This window comes from Heptranchias perlo, chromosome 23 (genome assembly GCF_035084215.1).
Source record: "Heptranchias perlo isolate sHepPer1 chromosome 23, sHepPer1.hap1, whole genome shotgun sequence".
NCBI classification, from domain to species: Eukaryota; Metazoa; Chordata; class Chondrichthyes; order Hexanchiformes; family Hexanchidae; genus Heptranchias; species Heptranchias perlo.
This window is the reverse complement of record NC_090347.1, coordinates 35,648,519-35,672,544: the sequence shown is the minus strand read 5'-3', so window position 1 is coordinate 35,672,544 and position 24,026 is coordinate 35,648,519. Positions and strand designations below refer to the sequence as shown.

At 41.5% G+C, this 24,026-nt stretch overlaps 1 protein-coding gene across 3 annotated transcripts; it reads left to right on the top strand.

Moving 5' to 3' along the window:
* The first annotated feature begins 1,586 nt into the window (after positions 1 to 1,586).
* On the top strand, positions 1,587 to 23,794 carry pts (6-pyruvoyltetrahydropterin synthase). 3 transcript variants are annotated; one of them, XR_010966998.1, is made up of 7 exons: positions 1,587 to 2,051; positions 5,346 to 5,425; positions 7,935 to 7,957; positions 8,846 to 8,902; positions 10,669 to 10,739; positions 11,631 to 11,939; positions 16,297 to 16,378. XR_010966998.1 is itself a non-coding variant. In XM_068004342.1 (6 exons), the coding sequence occupies exons 1-6, from the start codon at positions 1,957 to 1,959 to the stop codon at positions 18,154 to 18,156; spliced, it is 396 nt and encodes a 131-aa protein (XP_067860443.1). In that variant the 5' UTR covers positions 1,595 to 1,956; the 3' UTR covers positions 18,157 to 23,794. The 3 variants fall into 3 exon arrangements, 2 of the variants coding, with proteins under 2 accessions (XP_067860443.1, XP_067860442.1); XM_068004342.1 differs by lacking the exons at positions 11,631 to 11,939; positions 16,297 to 16,378 and adding an exon at positions 18,087 to 23,794 and having other exon boundaries at positions 1,595 to 2,051; XM_068004341.1 differs by lacking the exon at positions 11,631 to 11,939 and having other exon boundaries at positions 1,602 to 2,051; positions 16,297 to 17,260.
* The last annotated feature ends 232 nt before the right edge of the window (positions 23,795 to 24,026 follow it).

The following is a 24,026-nucleotide window of genomic DNA, read 5'->3' as shown; positions in this document are numbered from 1 at the left end:
AGTCAGGAATGTGATGGAATACTCTCCACTTGCCTGGATGAGTGCAGCTTCAACAACACTCAAGAAGCTCGACACCATCCAGGACAAAGCAGCCCTCTTGATTTGCACCCTATCCACCACCCTGAACATTCACTCTCTTCACCACCAGCACACTGTGGCAGCAGTGTGTACCATCCACAGGATGCACTGCAGCAACTCGCCAAAGCTTTTTCAACAGCACCTCCCAAACCCGCGACCTCTACCACCTAGAAGGACAAGGGCAGCAGGCACATGGGAACAACACTACCTGCACGTTCCCCTCCAAGTCACACACCACCCTGACTTGGAAATATATCACCGTTCCTTCATCGTCGCTGGGTCAAAATCCTGGAACTCCCTACTTAACAGCACTGTGGGAGAACTTTCACCACACGGACTGCAGCGGTTCAAGAAGGCGGCTCACCACCACCTTCTCAAGGGCAATTAGGGATGGGCAATAAATGCTGGCCTCGCCAGCACCGCCCACATCCCATGAACGAATAAAAAGAAACTAGGAGTGAGAGGGAGAACACCTCAAACTGGAGGAGGGAGAGAGAGCGAAGAACACAAACTGGGGAGGGAGAGGGAATAACATAAACTGGGGAGGGAGAGAGAGGGAACAATATAAACTGGGGAGGGAGGGAGAGAGAGCGAGAGCATCACAATCTGGGAGAGGGAGAGAACACAAACTGGGAAGAGAGAGCAACACAAACTGGGGAAATGAGAGAGAAACAAACCGGAGGGAGGGAGAGTTCACATCAGCCTGTGTGATGAGCGCTGTTGTATATGTTTTATTACGGGAGTCAGGCTGCTTTGGTGTTGCTGCCTGAGGACTGAGCCTCACCCCCCTGAGGCTGGGATTCAACGGTGGGCTGTTTCTCCGTGCCCGGGTGGCCCTGGAGAGGGAGCACACTGTGTCTGCCGGTACGCTTGATGCTTTCTGCGACCGGTGGGCACCGCAGGGACTGGAGTGCATCCTGGATCCTCAAAATAAAATGAGTTGACATTTGGTTTTTGATTTGTTTTAAATAAAATATACCCTAACCCCCCCCCCCCCCCCTTCTTATAAAAGGAGGGGGGGGGGGGAAAGCACCTTTGAGACATAACCTGCAAAAAAAGTCTTGAGGATCCTCCTTTCATTCAATCACAACAAACATTTAAAAAAACATGAATTTAATTAAGTTTGGTTTTGGTTTTATTTATTATTTTTAGAACTTGCTGTGTATTGTAAAAACTCATAAAATTGTACAAAAACTTTAGTTAGCAGTTACTTATATCCATGATGTTTTTGTTGAATCAGTGGAATTTGCGGTCGATCCTGTAGAAACATTATAGAAGTAGTTTTTATTTAAACAATTCCTCGCCTTAAATCGTTCTATTCTTCTGATTTATAAATGTTGTTATTTGTCTCACTGCAAAACAAATAGTAAAATATTTTATTTGGGGCTTGATGATACTAAGAGACTCAATTTAAGGTAAATGCAATAACATTTGCAAACAGTGATCAAAGGTCATGTGATGAAGCAGCATCACCTGATTGAATGCCATGTGATCAAATCTCCAGGCATAGGTCCAACCAGAGTTGTTTTTCTTGTTCTTCAATTATATCTGTTCGTGTACAGTGTTGAGTGTTCCCAAGCATTTTTTATTTCATTTTCCAGAAGTTGCCGTTTCTTTCCATTTTCATTCTCTCCTTGACCCCCCCTTATATATAAGCATTAAAATTATTTGACTAACAAACGCTGCTGGTTAATGGTCAGGGATTGGAAGAGAGGTTAAGGTTATCCATTGATTGCATAGCGTAATTGACCCAGGATATCATTGCAACGCAGCCTTGTTTTGTTGAGCGTGTCCAACTTTTTAACCCTTTTGCATTGAGGCTGCTTTTAACTCACGATTGACTTGGCGAGGTCTGACCAAAGGTTTTAAGCTGCACCGATGGAGAGCAGCTACGTGAAAACTGGAGTGAAACCTCAAAGGGTGGTGCAGGTTACACGGGTGGAGAGTTTCAGCGCCGCTCACCACCTCCACAGGTAATTGATACGATCGCAACTCCCTGGAGGTTCTGGGCTTCAGTACAAAAACCTGATGGTATCACAGAGAGGGAGGGAGATGGGCGAATGTATATCGAAGGCTGGGCTATAATTAAACGGTGTAAAGATTTCCACTGTTCTGTTGTTACGACGCATGGTTTTATAGGATTTGTAGTTTTTTATTATCTCTCCACGTTGTGGCGGAACAGGAAGGATTAAAGAAGGATTTCAAGACCCGGAAAGGATTGGGTTTGCTTTAACTGCCCTCTTGTACAGGGCTAGGGCTGGTGTGTAGAGGTTATGTTGGATTGGTTGCTGATTTTAGTTCCGTTGGAATCGCCCTTTAATTTAACCCCCCCCCCCCCCCCCCAGCTCTGTCCTTCTGATTCAACCGGACTAAGATCAGACCAGAAGGTGCTGCTTGGCTGGGACTGATTCTGTAACTATTGGTCTCAGACCGGCAGCTACAGGACAAGTGTGCTCTGCTGTAAAGGGGACCTTGATTGAGATACATGACCGACCCAGGAGGGTTTAATGCTGTCTTCATTGAAACTAGTCAGCTCCTACATGCTGTAGCATCTCATTTACCCTCTCCCCGGTCACTTTCTGACACATCTACATTTAAACCTACACTAATGAATCTCTCAACAACAACTTGCATTTATATAGCGCCTTTAACATAATAAAACGTCCCAAGGTTACAGGAGGGTTAACAGACCAAAATGTGTGAGCCACATAGAGATATTAGGACATGTGACCAAAAGCTTGGTCAAAGAGGTAGGTTTTTAAAGGAGGAGAGAGGTTTAGGGAGGGAAATCCAGAGCTTGAGGCCTAGACACCTGAAGGCACAGGGGGGTGAAGGAAATTGGAGTTGCACATGAGGCCAGAATTGGAGGGGTATATGTTAGGGGTGGAGGAGGTTGTAGAGATAGGAGGAGGCTATGGAGGGATTTGAATATGTGTGTTGTGCACAGTGAGTCAGAGGATACATTGCTTTCTATCGAGTGGAACATTGTAAAATGTAATGGACTATGCATTTAAAAAAAAGCTTGATTGAGTCATAGTTAAGAATAGTTTTTTTTAAACCAAGTCAATTTGCACAGGTTTCAAAAGAAAGGCTGCAGGCAGCGGAGAATGTGTATTAAAGCCAGACAAGCCAGGATGACCAGGAATGTTGCAACCAATTCATCATCTTGTGACCAAACGAGTATTTGCACCCGCTGTGGTGAGGATGGTTCTATTCATGTGGGCATGACTCATGAGGTGTCTGAGGGTGTACTCCTGGGGGAGGGGCAGTTGCTTGGTTTGAGGGTCCTGCTGGCGAATCCCTGTCTGCTTCCTGGGCTAGAATTAAATGGGAGAAAAGACGATTTAAACTAAAGGGCACAATTCTAAAAGGGGTAAAAGAACAGAGAGATCTGGGGGTATATGTACACAAATCGTTGTGAAGGTGGCAGGGTAGGTTGAGAAAGCGGTTAAAAAAGTATACAGGATCTTGGGCTTTATAAATAGAGGCATAGAGTACAAAAGCAAGGAAGTCATAATGAACTTTTATAAAACACTTATTCAGTCACAGTTGGAGTATTGTGACCGCTCTTTAGGAAAGATGTGAAGGCCTTAGAGAGGGTGCAGAAGAGATTTACTAGAATGATTCCAGGGATGAGGGACTTTAGTTACGTGGATAGACTGGAGAAGAGATGATTGCAAGGATATTTGATAGAGGTATTCAAAATCATGAAGGGTCTAGATAGAGAGGAACTGTTCCCATTGGCAGAAGGGTCAAGAACCAGAGGACATAGATTTAAGATGATTGGCAAAAGAACCAAAGGTGACCTGAGGAAAAACTTTTTTTTTACACAGCAAGTGGTTAGGATCTGGAATGCACTGCCTGAGGGGGTGGTGGAGGCAGATTCATTCATGGCCTTCAAAAGCGAACTGGATAAAATTGCAGGGCTACGGGGATAGGGTGGGGGAGTGGGACTACCTGGATTGCTCTTGCATAGAGCTGGCGTGGACTCGATGAGCCAATTGGCTTCCTTCCGTGCTGTAACCTTTCTATGATTCATGGACAAGGAGGTTCTGAACAAGCGACTATGGCATTCAGCCCTAGGCCCAGAGCTGGAAGCTTTAAAAAATGTAATTTCAAAAGCAAGCAAGTCATCATATGAAAGGGACGGGGTGCACATTTGATTATTTTTCCTTGTTTTGAGGAGAGGAGTGAGATTTGAGCAGAGTAAGTGGATTTTGCTTTAACTGTTGCTCTGTATGCTCACTTACTGTCTGTGAAATAAAGCAGCTTAATGGTTTGTATCTGCCCTTATCTCACAAAAGAGATTCAGTCCACTTTTATAAAAGAGTCTCATGTGAGGACACATGCGAAAGACTCCAGGTCACAGTGGGTCCTATTGTTACACCCCAGGTTACATTTTCTTACAGTTAGATATTGAGAAGTATGGGCACACTCTGAACAGAAGATGCTATCTTGGAGAGCCGAGCTTCTCCAAATCAAATGGCTCCAAAGTCAGAAAAAATCCATTCCTTAAGTTTAATATAACTGGTTTGGTTGCTTCTGAAATGGATCACATGGTGATGGGCGGGACTTAGCTGTGGTGTAACCAAACCTGATTTGGGCTTTGTTTTTTCTGTGCTACTATTGATCTACCCGAGGGAATATCTTAAGGCAGATCCTAAACTTGTAGTAGTGTACTAGGATATTAATCCTTCTTGGTTTATTCATTTATAAATGTATGGGATAGTGAGACAAAAGTCTAACCTTTCTCCTATCCAGAAATTAAAAGGACTAACTTGGAGCCTTATTGAACAAATCCACTATTGGCCAGTTCAGGCAGCTTTGGGTTTTCTATTTTGCTTTAGTTCTCAGTACTCGTATCGTTCAATACCAACAAGGCACCATGTATAAAGGAAATAACTTGCATTCATATAGCCCGTCTCACGAACTCAGGGCATCCCAAAGCGCATCACTGTGAATTAAGCACTTATGAAATGTAGCCACTGAAGTAATGTAGGGAAACGTGATTATAAATTCCTGATAACTTGTCGTATTGTGAAATATTTTATGTTTCCTTCTACTTGATCTCCATGTTATGCTGAAGTGACACCAGCATCTGATACAGGAAGGAGCAGACTGCAGGGAAATCTGCACATATTTGAGATCGGAAGATGCATAATACACCTGTGAAGCCTGGGTCTTGTTACAGACAACCAATGTGTACACCGTGACATTTAGAATGTGTGCTTTGAAAAGACGATTACCATTTGGGACTTGTTTTGCAGTAATTGCTTGAGTGCAGAAGAAAACAAGAAAATTTTTGGAAAATGCAACAACCCTAATGGCCATGGTCATAACTACAAAGGTGAGTAATGGATATATCGCATGTAGCATGACCAAAAAGTGTGCAATTCGTAATTGACTGAACTCAGCTACAACAGTGAAACTATTGTCTCGTCAACTCCCTACAGTGAAGTTCCTTATTGTGCCCTGGAGAGCTGAGCTTCTCCAAATCAAATGGCTCTAAAGTCAGATAAAATCCATTCCTGAAGTTTAATATAACTAGTTTGGTTGTTTCTGGTCTGGATTTCATGATGATGGGCAGGACTTAGTGGTGTGTAACTGCAAACCTGATTTGGGCTTTGATTTTTGTGTGCTACCATTGATATGTTAATGGCTATTGCATGATGCCCCACCCTTAGGTGCTGAGTTGATGGTAGCATTTCCCCACAGGGCGAGGGGGTTGGGGGAGGTGAGAAAGTAAAGCAGCTATGGAACTAGTAGCTTAAATGGGATTGTTGCTGCTATATTTATAAAGGAGCCCTTTCATTTGCTCTTTGGATGTCAGGATATTTTTTCCCACTCTCATTTTCTTACTTCCTCTCACTGGAATAAAAGTAAAACGGGGAAACTCTACTGAAATCCCAGTGATAGTGAAACCCCACAGTTTGAAAAGGCCGTAAATAAAGGCCCAGAGGCAGATGGTGCAGAAAGTCTGCTAAGGGGCCTGGGGTGAAGGGTAGACTGGCCTCATTTAGGCCTCCCTAAGCCATATTATGAGTACTTAGTGTTTTTTCAGTTTTCATCAAGCTGTTTATCAGTAATATCCTGTTCCCAATGCAATGATTTTTTTTGTTGTGGGGGAAAAAGCAGATTTCTTCAAAAGGGCTTCCACTGTACTGATTGTACTGCTAACTGTGTTTGAATATCACCCACTGCACCTCTTTCTCACAGGGCAAGAGCATATGGCACGAGTACCAGAAATATTTCTGGGTGGAGAGTTGAACTTTTTTTTTTCACACACACACACACCCCATCTTGATGTACCGATTTTCTGTGACATGCATAGGTACAATATGGACCTCATGTCCGTAATTTCTGATGTGGCATGTTCCAATCTCTGCTATCATGACAGTAGGCATTAAGCATTTCTCTGCAAATTGAGAATCTCACTGGCCCCCGTTAGACACCTATTAAAAGCAGCTAGAGGACAGCACTGACTGAGGCTTCAAAGTAGGTCATCTTACCACCCTCTAAGATATTAAGGGGAACTGAAACAGTGGATAGAGAGAATCCATTTCTGCTGGTTGGGGAGTCTAGGACTAGGGGACATAGCCTAAAAATTAGAGCCAGGACTTTCAGGAAGTTAGGAAACACTTCTACATGCAAAGGGTGGTAAAAGTTTGGAACTCTCTTCTGCAAACAGCAGTTGATATTCTCTATCTTGCTCAATTGTTAATTTTAAATCTGAGATTGATAGATTTTTGTTAATCAAAGGTATTAAGGGATTTGGGGCTAAGGCGGTTATATTGACTTAGGTCACAGATCAGCCATGATCTCATTGAATGGCAGAACAGGCTCGGGGCTAAATGGCCTACTCCTGTTCCTATGTTCCCTGTATGGTGGCAATGGAGAGTGGAAACCAACAACTACTTCTGTTTAGAGCTGTTCAAACTGTGGCCTATGAGTCATTTGGAGCCCCGAGTCATGGCTGTCCAGCAACTCTGTTCGATGTGTGCTTTTATTTCTAACTCATCGGTTTGAACTGTTAGAATTTTTGTGCCTGGAGGTTTGGAAAAGGCTGTTCTTGTGCTGTTGCCTCATTAGTAGATGAATCCTAAATAAAACACTCAAATCCTTGGTAGATCTTGATGTCCCCCTGGAGGCTCTGTGGTACATATCTATGTGGCCTATAATGAGAAAAAAAACTTGGAAACCCTTGCCCTGAACTGTGTACAAGACGATGATTTAATGCTTTTAACTTTTCTACTAGAATATGCAATGGCAAGTTTGTTCTTCCCTTTTATTTTCCATCCCTCAATTATAGGAAACCTCTTTCCAGCTGGCAGGGTTGGAGGTGTCAGGATGGATGATTATTTTGCAGTGCTTCTTAAGTGTTTATGTGGAACTTTGCCTCGGCGTGTGGTGGGGGACGTTAAATAAGTAGGGTAAAGTCTATGGTAGGGTAGATTGGATAAGGTCTGAGGGAGGAGAGTGCTAGATGGGGTCTGTAGCCTTTTCCATTTCCATGCTTTCGTTCAGCTCAGCTGAGATCAGGAAATTTGACCTGCAAGGACTCTTATGGAGAACACACATTCCATCTGTTGGGCATCACATCAGCCCATGAATGGCTTGTGGCAATGGGCCATGTGAAAATTGATTCTCCCTTAACTAGTGGCGTATTACTATTTAATAAAGCAGTTGGACATTTTCATAAGTAAGAAAACTGCATTCAGAAAACATGACAGTGCAGCACTCGCTACAAAATAGACTTTGCTTTTCTGATTAATGTGAGTGGTTTTCAGATTTCATCATCTTAGCAATAAGAATGTTTTTGTACGATAGTTCTAACCTGGTGTGTTTGTGTTTTTCAGTGGAGGTTACAGTGCGTGGAGAAGTGAGTGAGAAGTTGGATTCTTGTTGGCAGCTGTCAATATGACTCTAGAAATATTTCAGCCGTCTTGAATCGCAACCTGTCATGAGCCCAGTAACTTGCAACTTAATACACTGGCGAGGGTTCAGAGGAAAGTAATGAGTGGGCTGTATTGAAAGTAGAGTACGTGAAAGTAATGAGAACCCACTGTTTTTTCTTTGGCACAAAAATACACCCGAGATTGACTCTGTCACATCAAAGTCTTTGCTCTCCTGGCTTTCAATTGGACAACAATCACCCTTTTGGAGTAGTTTCCAGCTAATCAAAAGTCATTTTTAAAAAACAATGTTCCCAGCTGCAAAATGCTTGGTGGGGGTTGGGGTGGGGAGTGGAGTAAGAAAGAAACTAGGGAAAAGGTGGGGGGTTTTAAGTAATGTATAGCAAAGATAATTAAGTTTGATTAGAAAGGAAGAAACAAAATTTGGATTGACGTAAGATAGAAAAAAATGGGAAAGGGATGATGGGGTGAGAGAACTTTGTGTTTCAACTGATTTAATTTGTAGTTTAGAACCATTTCAGTAATAAAGCTGTTCTGACATTTTTTGTAGATTTATTGCTGTAATGCTATTTATTTCAATGTTAGCTGAAAACCTATAAAAATGGCCGATCCAGGGCGACAGCTGTTTCCTGCGAGGGTTAAGTTCTAGAAGCATTTTTCACTTTGATGGAACTAAATGAATTTAAATTGAAACGTCTTTCTATTAACAATTGGTAATGTAAAAACAAATAGTTGTATAATTGCAATGACAATCCAGTTGCAAGAAACCATAGTAAAATGAAAGTGGTTCCATGCAATTTTTCTGCCAGCTGAGTGGTGAATCTAACTTAATTCTACCATTTCACGTGTTTCAGATCAATCAAGCCACTGGGATGGTGATCAACCTCACAGAACTGAAGGAGCACATGCAGGTAATGATTAAACTGAAGAAGAATTCTAGTTGTGATTTTAGGCCAGCGACTCGCTTTAACACACTACCACTTGGGGGGGGTCAATGTTGAAAATAACCCCCAAGGTTATCAAACAGTCCTGAAATGACTGCTGAGTATCTGACCCGTAACCCTTTAGGAAATTAAAGAACGGACTATTTTTACTTGTCGATCTAATAAGAGCATAAGAAACAGGAGCAGGAGTTGGCCATACTGCACCTCGAGCCTGCTCCGCCATTCAATCAGATCATGGCTGATCTTCAACCTCATCTCCGTTTTCCCGCCCGATCCCCATATCCCTTGATTCCCCTAGAGTCCAAAAATCTTTCTCTCAGACTTGAATATATTCAATGATTCAGCATTCACAGACCTCTGGGGTAGAGAATTCCAAAGATTCACAGCCCTCTGGGTGAAGAAATTCCTCCTAATCTCACTACTAAATGGCCGACCTCTTATCCTGCGACTATGCCCCCTAGTTCTAGACTCTGCAGCCATGGGAAATAACCTCTCAGCCTCTACCCTGTCAAGCCCCCTCAGAATCTTTTATGTTTCAATGAGACCACCTCTCATTCTTCTAAACTCCACTTAATATAGGCCCGATCTACTCAATCTCTCCTCTTAGGACAACCCTTTCATCTCAGGAATCACTCTAATGAACCTTTGTTGCACCGCCTCTAAGGCAAGTATATCCTCCCTTAGATAAGGAGACCAACACTGTACTCTAAGTGTGGTCTCGCCAAAGTCCTGTACAATTGTAGCAAGACTTCCTTACCCTTGTACTCCAACCCCCTTGCAATAAAGTTCCTTCCTAATTGCTTGCTGCACCTGCATTCTAACTTTGTGTTTCTTGTATGAGGACACCCAAAGCTCTCTGAAAGCCAACATTTAATAGTTTCTCACTATTTAAAAAATATTCTGTTTTTCTATTCTTCCTACTAAAGTGAATAACCTCACATTTCCTCACATTATACTCCATCAGCCACCATCTTGTCCACTCACTTAACCTGTCTATATCCTTTTGCAGACTCTTTGTGTCCTCCTCACAGCTTACTTTCCCACTTAGCTTTGTATTGTCAGCAAACTTGGATACATTACACATGGTCCCTTCATCTAAGTCATTAATATAGATTGTGAATAGCTGAGGCTCAAGCATTGATCCTTGTGGCACCCCACTAGTTACAGCCTGCCAAGCTGAAAATGACCCGTTTATCCCTACTGTGTTTTCTGTCCGTTAACCAATCCTGTCTCCATGCTAATATATTACCCCCAACACAATGAGTCCTTATCTTGTGTAACAGCCCTTTATGTGGCACCTTTATTGAATGCCTTTTGAAAATCCACATATACTATATCCACTGGTTCCCCTTTATCTACCCTGCTAGTTACATCCTCAAAAACTCTTAATAGATTTGTCAAACATGATTTCCCTTTCATAAAACCATGTTGACTCTGCCTAATCATATTATGATTTTCTAAGTGCCCTGTTACCACATCCTTTGCTGGTTTCTAAAACTCTCCCAATTCTCAGCCTTACTACTCTTTTTCGCAACATTATAAGCCTCTTCTTTTAATCTAATACTATCCTTAACTTCTTTAGTTGGCCATGGATGGATCACTTTTCCCGTGGAGTTTTATTTTCTCAATGGAATATATATTCGTTGAGAATGTTGAAATATTTCTTTAAATGTTTGCCATTGCTTACCTTATAGATATTGACTGCAGGTCCCTGTCTAATTTTTCTTTAACAGGAAGCCATCATGAAACCACTTGACCACAAGAATCTGGACAAAGATGTTCCACACTTTGCTAATGTTGTTAGGTAGGTAAATGGCGTCCATCTTGTATAGAGAATCCTATATGCTTTAACCGTATGTGTGTGTATATGGAAAGCAGGAGGGTGACGAGGAGCAATTTTGGGGCTTGTAAAGGTAGGGGATGTTTGTTCCAGCGACTAGAATGTTTTTCAGATTCTGGTACTCCATGTCCCCATCGAGTCAGGAAGGGACTCGAGTTATACTGCAGTTCTACAGTCTCAAAAAAAATATCTGTGGGTTGTGAAATGTAGTTGGCAGACCCAAGTTATACTGAGGTCCGTGACAAAGGAGCTTTGCATATACCTGCTTGGATTCATTAGCAGAGCTCTGTTCCTTGTTAGTGTGAGGTGCAGCATCTCTTAACATTAAAACCATTCAGAAGTAAATTTCAGAAGTGCCCAGGAAGTCCAGTGGGCACTTCTAAAATACATTATACACCAGACTGGAGTTATAGCACACACCATAAACTCGAGCCGTGTGAAATAGCCCCATGGAGGTGGACTTCAGTGTACTTGGGAGTAATGTTGGGATTTCACTCCTGAGTTATACAGCCACATTCATGTTGATGAACATCTGAGGCTGTTCTGTAGTCATGTAAAAGTGACACCAAAATACTCCCAGGACTGGTCCAGTGTGGGTCAGATGCAAAGTTATGCTTCTTCTGGCTCATTCATTACTAAATCTAGTATGGCCTGCCCTCTTGTTGGTTCTAGAACATATTGCTCCAGAAAACTCTTGAATGCACTCAAGAAATTCACTCCCTTCCTGACTTCAGCTACTCTGCTCTTTCCAATCTATATGAAAATTAAAGTCTCCCATTAAAACTACTCTGCTCTTGTTACAAGCCTCTCTAATCTCTGTGTTAATACATTCTGCCACTTTATTGCTGCTATCAGGAGGCCTGTAGGCAACCTCAGTACTGCACTGAAGTGCCAGCCTAGATAATGCACTTGGTTCTTGAAGTGGAGCCTGAACATACAACCTTCTGACTTGGAGGTGAAAGCATTACCGTTAAGCTAATAAGTTGTCTATCAACACCACCATGGAAACACCATCACCATAAGGACTGCAGCAGTTAAAGAAGGCCCAGCACCTCAGGGCAACGAGGGATGAGCAGAAAATGCGGCCTTGCCAATGCTGCCCACATCCCGAGAACAAACTTTAAAAAAAAAACTGAAATACAGAAATAAGATGCACCTCACCAGGTTTGTACAGGCAAAAGTTACTACAATATGTACTTACAAATTAAACAGTCAAGTATCAGAATTAAGCAATATATTGTTTAATGCAAGGCAGTATTTTAAAATTGATCTAAAATGTTTAAGGTAATTGGCAAAATAACTAGATGGGCAATGAGGAGAAATTTTTTTACACAGTGAGTTATGATCTGGAATGCACTGCCTGAAAGGGTGGTGGAAGCAGATTCAATTGTAACTTTCAAAAGGGAATTGGCTAAATACTTGAAGGGGGGGGTGGGAATTGTAGGGCTGTTGGGAACGAGCCGGTGGAGTGGGACTAATTGGACAGCTCTTTCAAAGAGCCGGCACAGGCATGATGGACTGAATGGCCTCCTTCTGTGCTGTATGATTCTATGTCGACCTAAAGAACCAGTTGCCCTGCCACCTTTTCTCCTATAGAAAACAATGATGGTCGCAAAGTCTGATCACCCACTTCAAGTGACTTTTCTCGGCAGTTTAAGGGATTTCTCACAAACCTCTTCCTGTGCAGAACTTGTGTATCGTTGAATCTTCCAGACACACTCCAATGATCTCCCTCTGAAGATCTCTCCACCAATTTTTTTTAAAGAAATAAGCTTATAAATTCAAATTTGATTTGAAGATGATATTGTCTTTGAGTCATGATCAGAGCTATGATGATTTTGATAGGCGTCAAATGTGCAAACTCTCAAAATGCTAGATAAATATTATGGGATATTTCTCCTAATAACATTCATTATTTTAATGAGTAATTAAATACACAATGCCAGGAATCTTAGCACATTTCATGACTCCATGATCAGGGTGATGCTGCTAATAAGCCTCTTTCAGACCCTCTGAAGTATGTGTCGCACCCCCGCTTGCAGGAGACGTGAATGGAATGCAGAATTGAACAGGGCTAAAAGGTTTATTCTGAAATGAAATCCTAAGTGCACGCCCAGTGGAACAACTGTTCTGTTTTAATCACAAATGATCAATTACTAACTGTGGGTTGCAGTTAGCTGTAAGCCCTTGATTTAAGAAGAGAGTGTAAAAACTCACCCCACCACTTGTTGTTTGAAGCCATTCATTAAAGCATTGGAGACCATTTTTATTAAGGGTTTAGATGAGACCATTAATGATGGAAGATGCAGTTGTGTGTGCGATACCACGTGCTTTTAGAAATGCTAATTCATCCATTAGCATGCAAGCTTGTAGTTGTACACATTTATCAGTTTTGTGCTTGAAATCAACACATCCCTTGCATCAGACTGTCTGAAGTCTTCGGCTAAGGGTGGGGATGGGGGCAGAGGAGAGATGGTGTCCCAGACCAAACAATTTCTCCACACACCATAGGGGACACCAAGCAGGCTTGAGGTCTTTTCTCCTGAGTCTTGAGTTGTGAGCAGCAAAATTATGAGGGGCACAGATAGGATGGATACTAAGGAGCTTTTTCCCTTCGTTGAGGGTTCTATAACAAGGGGACATAGATTCAAGGTAAAAGGCGGGAGGTTTAAAGGGGATTTGAGAAAGAACTTTTTCACCCAGAGGGTGGTTGGAGTCTGGAACTCACTGCCTGAAAGGGTTTTGGAGGCAGGAACCCTCACAACATTCAAGAAGCATTTGGATGAGCACTTGAAATGCCATAGAATACAAGGCTACGGACCAAATGCTGGAATATGGGATTAGAGTAGACAGGGCTTGATGGCCGGCGCGGACACGATGGCCCGAAGGGCCTCTATCCGTGCTGTATAACTCTATGACTTGTGGGCCTGTTGATCAGGACTCCCAATCGATGTGAACAGTATCCTAGTTTTTGTTTTTCATGGGCCAAATGGCCTCCTGTGCTGTATCATTCTATCGTGCCTTTGAAAGAGCTATCCAATTAGTCTCTCTCCACTACTCTTTCCCCATAGCACTGCAAATGGTTCCACTTCAAGTATTTATCCAATTCCCTTTTGAAAGTTACTATTGAATCTGCTTACACCATGCATTCAGGCAGTGTATTCCAGATCATCAGAACTCGCTGTGTAATATTTCCCCCCCTCATGTCATCTCTGGTTCTTTTGCCAATTACCTTAAATCTGTGTCCACTGGAAACAGTTTCTCCTTATTTACTCTATCAAAACCCTTTGTGATTTTGAACACCTCTATTACATCTCCCCTTAACTTTCTCTGCTCTAAGGAGAATGAACCCAGCTTTTCTAGTCTCTCCATGTAACTCTTAAGTCTTTCATCCCTGGCACCATTCTAGTAAATCTCTTCTACACCCTCTCCACGGCCTTGATGTCCTTTCTAAAGCGTGGTGCCCAGAATTGAACACAATACACCAGCTGGGGCTTAACCAGAGTTTAATAAAGGTTTAGTATAACTTCCTTGCTTTTGTACACTCTGCCTCTATTTATAAAGCCCAGGATCCCGTATGCCTTTTTAACAGGCTTCTCAACTTGTCCTGCCACCTTCACAGATTTGTGTACATATGCCCCCAGGTTTGTCTGTTCCTGCGCCCCGTTTAAAATTGTACCATTTAGTTTATATTGTCTCTCCTCGTTTTTCCTAGCAAAATTAATTACTTCACACTTCTGCATTAAATTTCATCTGCCCATTTCACCAGTCTGTCTCTGTCCTCCTGGGGTCTTTTACTATCCTCCACATTGTTTACTACATTTCCGAGTTTTGTGTCATCTGCAAACTTTAAAATTATACCCTCTATACCCAAGTCCAGGTCATTAATATATATCAAAAAGAGCAGTGGTCCCATCACCGACCCCCTGGGGGACACCACTGCATACTTCCCTCCAGTCTGAAAAACAACCGTTCGCCATTACTCTCTTCTGTCCCTTAGCCCATTCGTATCCACGCAGCAGCTGCCCCTTTAATCCCTTGGGCTTCAATTTTGCTAACAAGTCTATTATGTGGTACTTTATCAAACACTTTTTGAAAGTCCATGCACACAACATCAACCGCACTACCCTCATCAACCTTCTCCGTTACTTCATCAAAGAACTCAATCAAGTTAGTCAAACACGATTTGCTTTTAACAAATCCGTGCTGGCTTTTATTGATCAACCCATATTTTTCCAAGTGCCAATTAATTTTTTCCCGAATTAATGTCTAAAAGTTTCCCCACCACCAATGTTGGGCTGACTGGCCTGCAGTTGCCGGGTTTATCCCCCTCCCCTTTTTTGAACAGGGGTGTAACATTTGCAATCCTCCATCCTCTGGCACCACTCCCATATTTAAGGGGGATTGGAAGATTGTGGCCAGAGCCTGTACAATTTCCACCCTTACTTTCCTCAGCAACCTAGGATGCATCTCATCCAAACTGGGTGACACTTCTACTTTGAGCACTGCTGACTGTTTTAGCATCTCCTTTTTATCTATCTATTTATCCTATCCAATTTCTCTACTATCTCCTCCTTTACTGTGACATTGGCAACATCCTCTTCTTTAGCAAAGACAAATGCAAAGTGCTCATTTAGTACCTCAGCCATGCCCACTATCTCCACAAGAAGATCTTTTTGGTCCCTGATCAGTCCCACCCTTCCTTTCGCTATTTATATGTTTATAAAAGCCCATTTGGGTTCCCTTTTATGTTACCCGCTAATCTAGTCTCATTCACTTTGTCCCTCGTTTCCTTTTTCAGTTCTCCCCTGCACATTTTATATTCAGCTTGGTTCACTACTGAACTATGAACCTTACATTCGTCATAAGCCTCCTTTTTCTGCTTCATTTTAATCTCTCTATTTTAGTCATCCAGAGAGCTCTGGCTTTAGATGCCCTCCCTTTTCCACCTTGAGAATGTGTCTAGTCTGTCCCTGAACTATCTCTTTTGAAAATCTCCCATTGCTCATTTACTGTTTTACCTGCCAACTTTTGATTCCAATCCATCTGAGCCAGATCCCTTTTCAACTGACTGAAATTAGCCCTCCTCCAGTTGAGTATTTTCACATTTGATTTTTTTCCTTGGTCCTTTTCCATAACTACTCTAAACCCAATGATGTCCTCCTTTCTTGTGCAGACGTATTTTCATGTTGTATCTGGGTATAATATAGATCTGCCAGCTTCAACTTATCAGCAGTGACTGTTAAAAATACTTATTCCAGCTTATTTTTTATTTTAACTTCAACTGCAATATGATGCAATGTTAGGGTGCATCTCCACTGCAAGCTTAGTGTAGGTGCAAGACGGTTTTGCCTTTGCACCAACCCTAAATTTGTGTAAATTGGGTGTTCAGGCCCAAACTGAACCCACTTTACACCAATGCTGTAGCTGTGGTGTAAATGCACACTTAAAAGACAAGCTACTTGGCAGAATGAGGTGTTGAGCAACTTGAACATCTGACCCTCTCTATCTTTCTGCTTAGTACCACTGAAAATGTAGCTATCTACATCTGGGACAACCTACAGACGCGTCTCCCGCCAAACCTTCTCTACGAAGTAAAGGTGTACGAAACGGATAAGAACATTGTTGTTTACCGTGGTGAATAGAAGATTCCTTTTGAGTTCTTGCAGTATTGTGGTCTTCTTGCACTTGTTGACCCAGAATTTCAATTGAACCCGAGAAAAGTCCTGCACAATGTAACCTAGATGAAATGCTACTGCTTGTGTTGTTAGATTCTGTTGACCTAAGTTCCCAATGTAGTTACAGATGTAGAAGGCCATTCGGCTAATGTTAGATTATCCACCCAGAAAGATCTAAAAGTCCTTCTGTTTTGGCATCCAATTGTTGCTTAAAAAATTCCAGGATTTTTGCTCTCCCACAACTCTTCCTGGAAGTCTATACCGTGTGTTCACTTTATGGTGTGAAGAAGAATTTCGTGACATCAATCCTAAATTCACCTTTTACTAATTTGAATGTATGTTCCCTTGTCCTACTCTCACTACCTATCTTAAAATAACATCACCATTATCCATTCCACTGGGCCTGTACCCTTGCAGTGTCGAAACAGAGGAATCACTTTGTTGCTTGGTTTGAAATCTTAGCATTGCTTAAAAAAAAAGATGGGAAATGCTAGGATGTGGGATTTCTGGGATCGGTGAAACTAGTATTTAGAATTTTTTTGCGTTGTACATTCCGGTTTACTGGCAAGCACTGCAAACTGAACAGAATTCTGACAAAGATTTCGATAAATGTTGGGGGAAAAAATCACGGTAATAGCCCTAAAACCCACTGATACAAAGTATCCATGGAACCAGAGACCCCTGATTTGTATTAAAAGCAACATGGGAGAGCTCACTGTCATAGGGAAGGACAAAGGCATCAAGTCTTAATGTTTTGTAAAAAGTAAAACTTTATGATGGCTAGAGTATAAATGTCTCCTTTTAAAACATTGATTGAAAGTGTTCTTTTTTTGCTGTTTTGTATCCACTGTTACTTCATTCCTTCTATAAAACCTTTTATGGTATGTTTGGGCTGTTCGACCATTTTGCTGTAGAAAATTTGAGTGTGATTTATATTGAGGTGTTTTACGTTAAAGTGAGCTCACAAAGGTTCAGTTAGATATTGGGCAGTATCAGCAAACTCCTAATCCGGTTTATGGGAGAGACCAGCAACGTTGAACCTAAAAGAGCATCTAGGGCAGAGTGAAAATTTATAACATATGAAATTTTCCATGTACTGCTTTAAGTGTAGATTTAGAAAGGCACATCCACCAAGAGGGGAAAATGGGGTAGTGTCATCTTTTAGTTCTGGTTTGCTTGTAAAAACTATATAATAATCCTTCAATGTTTAAGGACTGTTGCCAACTTGCAATCTTTCCATCTTTTTTGAAGATAGTGGTGAGTCCACAGTGAAGAATATTTTTCCTCCCAAAAATAATTGACCCATCCATGTCTGAGGGGGAAGATGATGGAGTAGAAGGTTGGGAACTATATATGTAAGCGATAAACTTCAATCCAACAATGGGAGACAATTCCAATGGTAGACAATTTGGCTTTCTGCTTCATTCATTCACACATTCTAAGATAACTCCACAATAGTACTATGGAACAAAGATAATCTATTTGCAATTTGTCCTTTTTTAAAAAAAAAGTGTACCAGAAAGCATCTTTTCTTTAGAAGAGAATAATTCTTAGCAATGTTAATTTTGGAGGTAAGTCTATGGGTCGGGTACACAACTAAGTCTTATCCTGTCCTCGATGTCCTTACACATAGAAATCAGGACCAGGAACTCCAACTAGCCAGCTATAGTGCTCCGACTGCTGTCCTAGCTGAGATCGGCTAACTCAGCGCAGACCATCGTTCAAACTTGGGGACTTCCTGCTGTGTATCCTGCTTGGTGGTGCACTTACCCACTGAGCAATCATGGGAGCTGTACCTGATATTTGTCCATCGAGAACTTTTAAGCCTTGAAATTGGGCTCTGTTATTTTACGGAAGTGGTTATAATATGGCAGACTAGTGCATGCCTCCATTGAAGACTTCATGTTCAAAAATTCAAGGAACCTAATTCCATAGCATTAATAATCAAATTTGATTAAATGTAGAGCCTTTTCCTGAAATAAAGAATTCTTGCTCTTGTCAGCCTGGCTTTGTCCACTTTCTATTCAAACCAGTCACTGTTGACTTAAAGCCAAATGCTGGAAATCTGAATCAAAAAAAAGAAAATGCTGAAAACCCTCAGCATGTCAGGCAGCATCTGTAGAGAGGAAAGCAGGGTTAACATGCCAGGTCAGTGACCTGGAGTCAGAACCTGTCTGACAAAAGGTCATTGACCTGAAACGTTAACCATACCTTCCCCTCTCTATCGCTGCTGCCTAACCTCCTGAGTGCTTCCAGCATTTTCTGTTTTTACTGCTGACTTAAACTGATTTCAAAATGGACTAAGTATTTGCACAGTTGTAAAGATTAGTGTTCAGAAGTGCAATTGTCAGTTGTATTGTTGATCGTATGTTCTGAAGAAGGTGGTGATCCATCTTATGTTTGTCCACATTTAGAACATGAAAAACCAGAGGTTACAATAGAATAACAATATAGGAAAAATGGGCCACTCTTGTTTGCAGTCCATTTGAATAGGAAACTTGTCAAACAAGTATCTATTATTTATAATTCCAACTCCTGAATCCATCAGAAGAAATAAATTACAGAACATTCAAATGTACAAGATACTCTTAAAATATCAAAGGCTGCTTCCATTCCTTAAAACTGTACCTTGCACTTTCAGAGAATAATAGGCAAGATTTACATTCCTCTTCATAATGTGCCTGCAATATACATATATGATCAGAGGATTGGTCCATCAGAAGGTATGCATAATGGTTAAATCCCAGCTAATCTAGGATGGGTGTAAATTGGTGGTAATGGGACTATTTTCCTTCAGAAAAATTGACACGTTTTTAAGCTGATTGTGGTGTTTTATTCTCTTAGGAATGTAGGAAAAGTGAGACATACCTCCGTAAATATATTATAATGTTTAAAAAGTGCCAGTCGTGATTTTGGTGCTGTATTCAAAGTGAATCAGGAGGTATATATTGTAGTTGCTGGTTATAGATGATCACCGCAGAGACCTGACGGACAGTTGGGACCTGATGTCTGTGAAATGGATTTTATATTTAGAATTTATATCACCAAATTCAATTTTAAATAATTAAAATGACAACCACACATATTCCTCACGGTCTTCAATTTTCCGTTATCGCACAATTACCGCAACAGAGTATCCAACTCACTCTGTCAATCCACTTCTTCATAACTTTTACATTCTTATCATTAAGCCTGCTAATTCCTCTTGAGTTTCAGGGTCCACAGTTTTTTTTTCTCCCATTTCTTCCCTTCCTCATCAGTCTCCCTTGACCCTGTCCTGAAGACATTGAGGGTAATTTTCAACTTCGCCATCTGGGTGATAAGCTGGTGGAGCAGATCATCCGGCCTTTATGGAACTCACCCAATCTGCTCCCCCAGGTTACCTCAATGGGGGCTAAGTTGGAATTACCCCCATTGTCTCCTTCCCTGATACAATTCCATAGGCACTGGTTGTCTTCAGGTACCAAATGGCCATGATTCATGTGTGAATCTTGACTTTGAATGTTGGCTCACTATTTGCATTGATGGGCTGATAGGAGAAGCCAGAATCTTAGTTGATTTTTTCCCCTCCCTAAACCAGACGTGCCGACACGAATTTTAGTATCCCAACAGGGGCAAAAAGGGGACATGAGATTGCTTTGGCAGATAAGGCAAAGGAGAATCCAAAGAGCTTCTACAAATACATAAAGGGCAAAAGAGTAACTAGGGAGAGAGTAGGGCCTCTTAAGGATCAACAAGGTCATCTATGTGCAGAACCACAAGAGATGGGTGAGATCCTAAATGAATATTTCACATCAGTATTTACGGTTGGGAAAGGCATGGATGTTGGGGAACTTGGGGAAATAAATAGTGATGTCTTGAGGAGTGTACATATTACATAGAGGGAGGTGCTGGAAGTCTTAACGCGCATCAAGGTAGATAAATCTCCGGGACCTGATGAAATGTATCCCAGGACGTTATGGGAGGTTAGGGAGGAAATTGCGGGTCCCCTAGCAGAGATATTTGAATCATCGACAGCTACAGGTGAGGTGCCCGAAGATTGGAGGGTAGCAAATGTTGTGCCTTTGTTTTAAGAAGGGCGGCAGGGAAAAGCCTGGGAACTACAGACCGGTGAGCCTGACATCTGTAGTGGGTAAGTTGTTAGAGGGTATTCTGAGGGACAGGATCTACAGGCATTTGGAGAGGCAGGGACTGATTAGGAACAGTCAGCATGGTTTTGTGAGAGGAAAATCATGTCTCACGAATTTGATTGAGTGTTTTGAAGGGGTCACCAAGAAGATAGATGAGGGCTGTGCAGTAGACATGGTCTACATGGACTTTAGCAAAGCCTTTGACAAGGTACTGCATGGTAGGTTGTTACATAAGGCTAAATCTCATGGGATCCAAGGTGAGGTAGCCAATTGGATACAAAATTGGATTGACGACAAGACAGAGGGTGGTTGTAGAGGGTTGTTTTATCAAACTGGAGGCCTGTGACCAGCGGTGTGCCTCAGGGATCGGTGCTGGGTCCGCTGTTATTTGTTATTTATATTAATGATTTTGGATGAGAATTTAGGAGGCATGGTTAGTAAGTTTGCAGATGACACCAAGATTGGTGGCATCGTGGACAGTGAAGAAGGTTATCTAGGATTGCAACGGGATCTTGATAAATTGGGCCAGTGGGCCGATGAATGGCAGATGGAGTTTAATTTAGATAAATATGAGGTGATGCATTTTGGGAGATCGAATCGGGCCAGGACCTACTCCGTTAATGGTAGGGCGTTGGGGAGAGTTATAGAACAGAGATCTAGGAGTACAGGTTCATAGCTCCTTGAAAGTGGAGTCACAGGTGGATAGGGTGGTGAAGAAGGCATTCAGCATGCTTGGTTTCATTGGTCAGAACATTGAATACAGGAGTTGGGATGTCTTGTTGAAGTTGTACAAGACATTAGTAAGGCCACACTTTGAATACTGTGTACAGTTCTGGTCACCCTATTATAGAAAGGATATTATTAAACTAGAAAGAGTGCAGAAAAGATTTACTAGGATGCTACCGGGACTTGATGGTTTGACTTATAGGGAGAGGTTGGATAGACTGAGACTTTTTTCCCTGGAGAGTAGGAGGTTTCGGGGTGATCTTATAGAAGTCTATAAAATAATGAGGGGCATAGATAAGGTAGATAGTCAAAATCTTTTCCCAAAGGTAGTGGAGTCTATAATGAGGGGGCATAGATTTAAGGTGAGAGGGGAGAGATACAAAAGGGTCCAGAGGGGCAATTTTTCACTCAAAGGGTGGTGAGTGTCTGGAACGAGCTGCCAGAGGCAGTAGTGGAGGCGGGTACAATTTTGTCTTTTAAAAAGCATTTGGACAGTTACATGGGTAAGATGGGTATAGAGGGATATGGGCCAAGTGCAGGCAATTGGGACTAGCTTAGTGGTATAAACTGGGCGACATGGACATGTTGGGCCGAAGGGCCTGTTTCCATGTTGTAAACTTCTATGATTCTATGAACAGAGATCAGACAACTCTGCATAGTCTAGGGAATGAATCTGGGACTTAACCGGCCTATATGGCTCAGATACTCATCTGGATCATCTCACTGAACCATCACAGATGCTCAAGACCCACTCTAATCAAATTTGATCAACAGAGAGAGAGACATTGACGTTAATCGTGACTTTCTGGAACAGTTGAATTTTTGATTAAGGGACTTGCTCATTAATAATTGAAAATTAAGATAATGCAACAGTTCCTACTTCAGATAACTTTTCTGTATGTGTTTTCTCGGTTTCTTGAAGAGCTTTTTGTTCTGTGACCTTTTAACCTTTGCAAACACTATTGCTTCCAACTCTTCTCTGGAAAAGAAAGTTTCCTTGTCAGATAATGCAGCTTTGTTGTAGTGGCGTATTTTCGTGACGTAAAATTGATTGTAGAATTATTCAGTCAGAAAGTTGGTACACCTGAGAACCATTAGAGATGTGGTTGTCTACATATATCTGTGGACTTTCATATCATTGCAGTTGGCTTCTTCACTTTTACCTGAGGACGGAGGAAGCCTCCGAAAGCTTGTAGATTTCAAATAAAATCGTTGGACTATAACTTGGTGTTGTAAAATTGTTTACAATTGTCAACCCCAGTCCATCACCGGCATCTCCACATCAGATGCCAGTTAAACTACAATAACAACGAATGAAGAAATGACTATGCCCCTGTGAAACATGCATCAGAATGTGAGTGGGGAAAGAGTTAACATGTTATTGATGTGCTTTATTTGCATTTAACTGTGAAAGCCCTTTTATATTAGTAATCAGTGCACACCCTTGGCCTGGAGATCTGCTTGGCAGACTTGTGCCAAAGCTGCTTGTAATTGGCACAGTACAAGATGGAGCAGGTTCCAGGGTGAACCTCCTTGCGTGGATGGCATTCTATGAAGGTTCCAAAGCCACGTAAGCAAAGGACAGCACGTTTCCTTCCCTAAGGGAGATTAATTAACTAGTTGTATTTTTATGACAATCCGAGAGCTTCCTGGTCACTTTTACTGATATCGGCTTTTTATTCCCAGATTTTTTAAACTGAATTCAAATTCTCAGTGCAATGGTGGGATTTGAACTTGGGTTCTCTGGGTTAGTCCAGTACCATACCCACTACGCTACCATACCCAGTAACATACCCACTACACTACCATACCCTCACGTGCTTGGCATAAAAGATTTGAGAATTCAATATTCAGAGTTTTAGAAAAACCAAGGAAACATTTGCAGTTAGCAGGAGTTCCCAGCACACAATTTGTGCATTAACAAGAGTTGAAAGGTAAAAGGATGTGTTTCTTTGCTTTTTCAAAAAGGTTTTGAAAGAAAATGGAGATTAAATTCTCAATTTCTTTTATTTCAGGCAAGTGATGACATTGATATAAATTTGTTAACAACAATACTTTTCTGTTAGAAACATCTCGTGTTCAAACATGTGTACAATGCAGCACCCGTGAACAGCAATACCTATTGTGGTTTCTTTGTTGATGGTATGAAAAGAAATAGATTGTATATTGAGAATGGATTTTTTTTGAGTCAATCACCTCTTTATTTCAGTTGTACATATTTAAGTTAAATATTCTCTCACTTCAGAACCATTTGGAGGCTTATAAAAACATAGAAACTGTGTAAACAATGAACTTTTGGGTGTTTATGCAATGTGTTCACAGAAATATATGCTTATTTTAAAACTGAATAAATTGACTAATAGTGAACTAAAGGGTAAGTTTTGCACTTCTGTACTCCTGGTGCACAAGGTAATTCCGTTGTCGTGGGAAACACAACCTTTTTAAAAATGGAAAATTTAACAAATACAGTGGGATAAAATAAAATGGATCATTTAATGTGCAGTACTCATTTTTTCTGATAAAGGTGTTTTTGATGTTCTAATGCCTTTGATCAATTGGTATAATCAGGTGCCTGGAATTTTCTCAGGGCTTCTCCCGCTCCAGCGCGGGAGAATACTCAAGAAATTCCCAGGGAAAATGTTAAGCACAGTTCATGATTAACATTTATAACTATACTGGGACAATGGAGCTGTCATTGTAACCCCTTGCCACAAGAG